This window comes from Rhagoletis pomonella, unplaced genomic scaffold (genome assembly GCF_013731165.1).
Source record: "Rhagoletis pomonella isolate Grant_MI unplaced genomic scaffold, Rhpom_1.0 Rhpom_scaffold_00002, whole genome shotgun sequence".
In the NCBI taxonomy this organism is placed as follows: Eukaryota; Metazoa; Arthropoda; class Insecta; order Diptera; family Tephritidae; genus Rhagoletis; species Rhagoletis pomonella.
Genome location: NW_023458556.1, coordinates 61,600,821 through 61,607,578, shown reverse-complemented (window position 1 = coordinate 61,607,578; position 6,758 = coordinate 61,600,821). Strand labels below are relative to the sequence as shown.

Below are 6,758 nucleotides of genomic sequence, written 5' to 3'. Positions count from 1 at the left end.
TCCTCTAGGCGTGTGATGGCCTCGTTTAGTAGCATTTGTGCCATGCACGCCTTCTTGATAGCAGTTTGAAGCATTTCATGCTCATCTGTAGTTTCTTTTGAAGCATCTAGCGCTGGTTCGTGGCTACAGAATGCCTCTGGCTCACCCATAACGACCTTTTCGGATGCTTCTCGCTTTGAAACATTTTATCGATAACTTTGATTAAGTTCTATATTATTCTCACCTGCTAATTATTCTTGCACATCAACTTTGGTTATACTTGATCAACGATTATTTATTTGTTTTACTGTATGCACACTGATTTTATTTGTTCACACTAGTGGTTTCGCTACTCAACTGGTGCTCACCGCCGGCAAATTATGTACTCATCTAAAACGTTGCGAAAACACTGTGTCTCGTCTGGTTGACGTTGATGACTCATACGCCAACGTTTGTAAACGTTTACGCTTATTCGATTTCAACAACAATGGTTGTTGGGCTGTACTGGTGTAGATAAAAATGGGTGTAGCACTGTTAAACGTTTCCATACGAATTGTAGGCAAAAATACATTCCCTTTACTTGCTTAAGAATTTAGGCTTCATTTTCTGAAATAGGGCTGTTGTCCGTCACGCAATCTGGAGGAGTTTAGGCAAGGGCTTAAACGGCAGCTAAATTCGAAATCATCTCCTGATTCTTACATCCGAAGTACAGTGCATAGAGACTAGGGACCAATAGTCGGTCATCCCAATGACTTTACGCAAACGCGAACAAGTATATCTCGCAAATGGCTCATCTGACCTCGGGGTGCCCATAGCAACTTTTGATATTGATATCTAGCAAATTTGATTTCGGAAATAAGTACATATGTACGGATTTTTCATGCAAATTGGGCGGGATTATTTGGGTCCGAATCTTAGTGTTTTTGCTGAAATTTACTGTAAAACGAATATTTATGTACATATGTATGTAGATATCTTTCCACTTGAGCTTAACCACGTTCACGAAGAAAATATTCAGGCATTTAAGATGGGTGTACAAAACCTAGTTGGGAATCAACCCGAAAATAAAACTCTATCTTCAAGATAAGCATTATTGATTACCACAAAGAAAGAAGTAGCCAGTGCTATCTCCGGATATATATAGTCGGCTGGTAATTTGGATTTGGTGACAGGTAATAAGATCAACGGAAATAAGGTCAATTGACTTTATTTCCCACCCTGGTGCGAAATAAAGTCAATTGACATTATTACCCTTTTAAAAACGAAATAAAGTCCATTGACATTATTTCTCTTTCAAACATTAAATTTGCTTAGCTTCGCGGCGGCCCGCGTTAGCGCGCCACACCGCGCGCGCCGGGCTCGCGCTCGCGCCCCGCGTACCCCGCGCGTCCGGCGCGCACACCACGTCACGCTAAGCCGCGGCCCCCCTTCCCCGTCTCCCGCCGTGCTGTAACACAGGTAGATTTATTTTTTGTATAGGTACGTTGAAATAAAATTGTTGTATATTTTAAACATCGAGGGCGTATGTATATTCAATAATACCCTCTATCTGCACATTTTTCACAAAGATGAGATTCTGATATAAAAATCCACCTAAGCTTTAACTGTCATCAGTGATATTAATGTTACCTTATATAACGACAGGTAATAAGTCCCAGATGGATTCTAAAATCACAAATTAGTTTTTGTGCCAACTGCAGATAGAGGGTATTAATGAATTCAAGCCCTCGATATTTCACCTTTTTATATTTGTAAGTTATTGGAAGCAGGGATGCCAACTTGGCTTAAACCGTGCCATTTGTCCCTATTTTACTTCAAATGGCACTTAATTTTTCAATTTGGCATAAAGTGCCAAAATGGCACTTTTGTAAAAAAAATAAAATTTCAATTCAGTTTTGTGAAATCCTTTGCTTGCACTTCTTTTTCTCAACTAAAATTTTCTAATTTATAAATGCCATTCAACTTGTTTATCCTATTTTATCATTGCACTTTTGTTTTGAAAATGTGGCTTTATTTTATTGATAAATATGAATGATTAAAAGGAATAACACCTTTTTTGGCACTTTTATTTGCAGTAAAAAGGCATATAATTTGTGTTTCAAAAGTGTGTGAAAACCAATCAATTAACTTATATGATCTCGGTTCCGATATTAAATAATCAATAATTGTTTATGCCCGCATTTTGGCACATTGGCTCGTTGAATATGCCATCTAATAAATAGTGTCGTCATTCTACTTAGCTGCTCTTAAATGATGTCGTCACAAATTGCTGGCGGAGACATGAATACAGTGTAAGAAATTGTTTCCTTATAGAAAGGTTGGTTTCTTTTCCAACTTAGACATTCCGAATTCGTTCAAAATATGCTAATTTAAAACACAGAATTCTTTCAGTGCTCCTCCGGGGTTTTTGGACATGTACTGTTTCTTCAATTTAATAGTGTTCGCTTTATTTTTGTAGAAACGAAAAATGTTTTGCAAGTTATGGATCATTTCTCCACTTCCTTCTTCAAATATTTCTCGTATTCCAGCTGTGCGCAGGCGTTTAGTTTTTCGCATCGTGTTTTTACATATTCGTAATTTAAATTCTTTTTTGAATAGAATCAATTGGTGGTAGTTCATGATTGTGTGTGGATTAATATCACAACACTGAGGATTTGGCAAAAGCCCTCCATTTGAATGAGGAAATAGCGTCAATGACTTTATTTCCAAATTTTTGTTGACTTTATTTCGCTTTTGAAAAGGCAATAACCACCCTGGTGCGAAATAAAGTCAATTGACCTTATTTCCATTGACGTTATTACCTGTCACCTTGGCTTTAACCTGGATCAAAACCCTACATGAATTTTCGGACCTATTACAGGATTTTCGGGATTCTTGAGACCATTTCTAGAAGACGCTTTTATTGAACAGATAAACCGCTTAGTTTGTTCTCTGCCCCGGATATTCTATACAGTATCCATTGAATTTCTTGTCTACCCAGTTGTTTATGACCTACCCTCTATGTGCTTTGGTTAGCTAAATAAAGTGTTCCTGCCCATCAAATACTGTGGCACCTCCGTGCCCAGTAGTACTACACTATTGGCTCTAATTTCATTAAACTTGTTATTTACATTAACTATAAATTTTTAAATAGGTGGCAGTCCCCCCAAAATGTGTTTTGATAAACCACTCTCCCCCAACCTTTGATAATTAGTTGGCCACCCTTTTAAAATTTTTTCGCAATAAAGCTTTTTAAAGCTTGGTACCAATATACATAGAATGATTTCATTTAAGTTGTTAATGAAATTAATTTTGAATTTCTGAACTGATGGCAAACCTCTTCAACAATGTTTTCAAAATTAAGCTTTTTTAACCCCCTCTCGTTTGGCCATCATTTTATTACACGAATCTCTGCTTGAAAAATGGCGGGGAAGCTGCCTAGTGGGAATTTCGCTCCATTATATGACAGCTCAAGTTGTTCTGTTTTTAAGTAAAAGCTACAATAAGATTACATTATCTTTTAACATTCATGGCTTAAACAAAACATCGGGATGCAATACACAAATCTTAAGAGAACGTTAGATCTATCAGAGACGTCGAGGACGGAAAGCAAGTAAGGACGGCGGGAAATTATTTATATATCGTCAAATTAAGTTTAGTTTTATAAAAGATTTAATGGGCAATAAAAAAGGTATGTGTTTCACAAGCACAAGATCGCGAATACATCTAAAGAAAAGTTGTTTCTTTTAAAAAGTTGAAATATTTACCTTCTCTCTCACCAGTGCCTTGTCATCGCAAATGACCATAAAAAAGTTGGCCAATAAATTTGAAAGTCGTAAATATGCATTGAGAATATGTATTTTCAACTTAAGCTTTTTTACTAAAATTTTCACTAAATTTTGTTTACAAACAACTTTGCTGCGACGCCAGTTCTTATCTACGTCTTAAAAGTGTATTTAATAACAACACGCCACTCCAACAATAAGCGCAACGTTTACAAATGTGGACGTATATACATATGTATGCATAAGCCAGGCAGGCTCTCATGACCCATCAACGGCGCACCAACAAATGCTTTCTGGCAAAGCTTATTGCGAAACGTTTACAAAACGTATACGAATGAGTCAAACTGGCTCTTATCATCCAATACGTCGGGCAGACGAGACACAACGTTTTCGTAACGTTTTGCATGAGTATAAGAATTGCCGGCTGTGTAGCAGTGACCAGCAGTTAGGCAACGTAGCCAAAAGTGTAAGCAGTAAAATATAGCAGCGAAGCAAAATAAATATCAACCAATACTTGAGAATCTGTTCTAACAAATTATTTACTTATCACTACTAAAATTGACACCGAAAAAAAACATAACAGGTAGGGAACATATTTAAATTAATCTTTGATTGGCAATCAAATGTCACATAGCGAAAAGTATCCGGAGGAGGTGGTAATGGTTGAGCCAGAAGCTTGCTGTAGCCACGAACCAGCACCAGATAGTACGCGCAAAATGTCCGATGAGCGTAAAATGTTACAGAAGGCAATTAAAAATGCGTACAAGGCACAAAAGCTACTGAATAAGGCTATTAAACGCCTCGAGGCTGGAGAGAAAGAGAAAAGAAAGTATAAGCGGAATAAGCGCCATTCGAGTAGTTCGTCGAGTTCCAGCTCAAGTTCAAGTTCCGGCACAAGCTTTAGCTCTAGTTCAAGTTCCAGTGACAGTGACGTGGTTGATTTGACGAAGCAAGCAGGTGAATCGAAAAAACGGCACCATGGACGTAAACATCATCATGGCCGCCGCAATCGAGGTGGTCGTGATCGATCGCGCACGCGTTCACATTCACGTGGACGCTCTCGCGGTCGCTCTCGTGGTCACTCACGCGGTCACTCACGTGGTCGCTCTCGTGGTCACTCACGTGGTCGCTCTCGTGATCACTCACGTGCTAGTTCCCGTGATCAATCACGTGGACACTCTCGAGATCGCTCTCGCGACCGTCAGTTGTGCCAATTCACGCGGTTTTTTCGTGGCGCCAGCCTCCCAATAGCTCCCCCCATTCGACAGTGTCACCACTACCGGCGATCACATACTAGACCAGAAAATACGTGCTCTTCACATGCAGAAGGAAAATGGCATAGCCGTCCGAGATCGCGTTCACATTCCCGTGAGAATCATGGCAAACATGGTCAAAAGAAACATCACAAAAATAAGGATCACAAGAAGGGCAAGAAGCAACGGAAACATCGTCATCATCGTGACAAGGAAAATGATGAAAATGAGCGCCGACATCATCACGAACATGAACATCGTAAGCGAGAGCGATCGCACTCCCGAGATCGCTCGCACTCACGCGGCCATTCACGGGATCGGCGATCGTATCCTTATTTTAATAGTACACCTGGATTTGTCCAGGCTGGCGGCTTATCAGGTAGACCATCGAGTGGATGCCCGTACTTTAATGCATTTTCGCATGTACCACCACCACATATGAAAAGTGGGGCAGGGGATCGCCACAGCAGGGATCGACATCGTCATGGTTATACACATGGACCAGTGGACGGTTTCAATTGGCATTGGATGTCGCCAATATACTGTAATGAAAAGCGAGACCATAGACGCAGAGCACATAGTGTACCAGGACATTAATAGAAGAAGACGTGTACTTGCTTTATGTTTAGTATTATTTATATACATATGTCTACATACATATACATATACATATATTAGGTTGAAGCATTTAAAAGGCTACAACTGACAAATTAAAAATTAAAGAATGAAAATTTACTGAAGATCCACAACAAAAATATACAAAAATAGAACAAAGTAAAAAAAAAACCATACTTATATTATAAACTTTATTAATACAATTAAAAGATGAATAAATATAATCTAATTTTAAACTCAAAATTGTTTTTTATTTTACAAATATTTGATTTTAAAAATGCATCTGTTGGAGCTGAACTACTATGTTGGTCAGTAAAATTTATCATGAATGCAATTCATTGATTGTGCGGACTCAAGCCATATGGATGTATGGATGAGTCGAAACTCTTTTTCAGATGCTAGTTGGTTAGGCAAAAATATATGTACAGACATACGTACATATATGTAAATATGAAAGGAATGACGTTCGGCGATTTGGAAATTATATCGGAAAATTCATGGTCTCAAAAAATCAACTTCCTTTTTTTACCTGAAAAAAAAACAAGAAAAATATATCTGCCGATGATTTCTTGCTCGAAATATTAATATTATAAAAATTCCTAAGTCGATGAGAAAATCATGTTCTATAAAGACAGAAGCCCACACTCTGCGTTTCAGCCAATTACCCTACAAGACATTGCTGAGCACTTTAGGCAAAAATTCTAACACGTTTAAATTTTTTTTTAAGTATGACTATCAGTCATGAGGACTTTCTGATGACAACATTGAGGGGAAAGTATTCAATTTATTCCAATGGTCTGAACAAAAATGTATACTTTGATAAGCACTTTTGTAATTGTGATAATAAGAGCACTCATATGATACTCAGCTGTCTTATAGGGTAGTGTATTTAAATACATACATACATAAATAGAAAGCTTAAAAATGCTTGACAGGCGTGCCTATGAATTAACCAACTACGCATGGAATAAAAGCTCTTAGCCACTACTGATCCAGTGTTGTTACCAGGGATGGGTGTAATAAGGAAAATGAATAATTAAATAAAAAAATGAGAATAAGTTTTCATTACAAATAAATTTTTATTCCTCATTCAAGCACTTTCGAATGATGAATAAATTTTAACTTAATGTTAAAATCTTGAATAGCG

At 37.8% G+C, this 6,758-nt stretch overlaps 1 protein-coding gene across 1 annotated transcript; it reads left to right on the top strand.

Annotated features, from left to right (window-relative positions):
- Positions 1-4,092: 4,092 nt before the first annotated feature.
- Positions 4,093-5,843, top strand: LOC118734700 (pre-mRNA-splicing factor 38B-like). The gene is made up of 2 exons (XM_036464406.1): positions 4,093-4,286; positions 4,329-5,843. Exon 2 carries the CDS (start codon positions 4,367-4,369, stop codon positions 5,591-5,593), a length of 1,227 nt encoding a protein of 408 aa, XP_036320299.1. The 5' UTR covers positions 4,093-4,286; positions 4,329-4,366; the 3' UTR covers positions 5,594-5,843.
- The last annotated feature ends 915 nt before the right edge of the window (positions 5,844-6,758 follow it).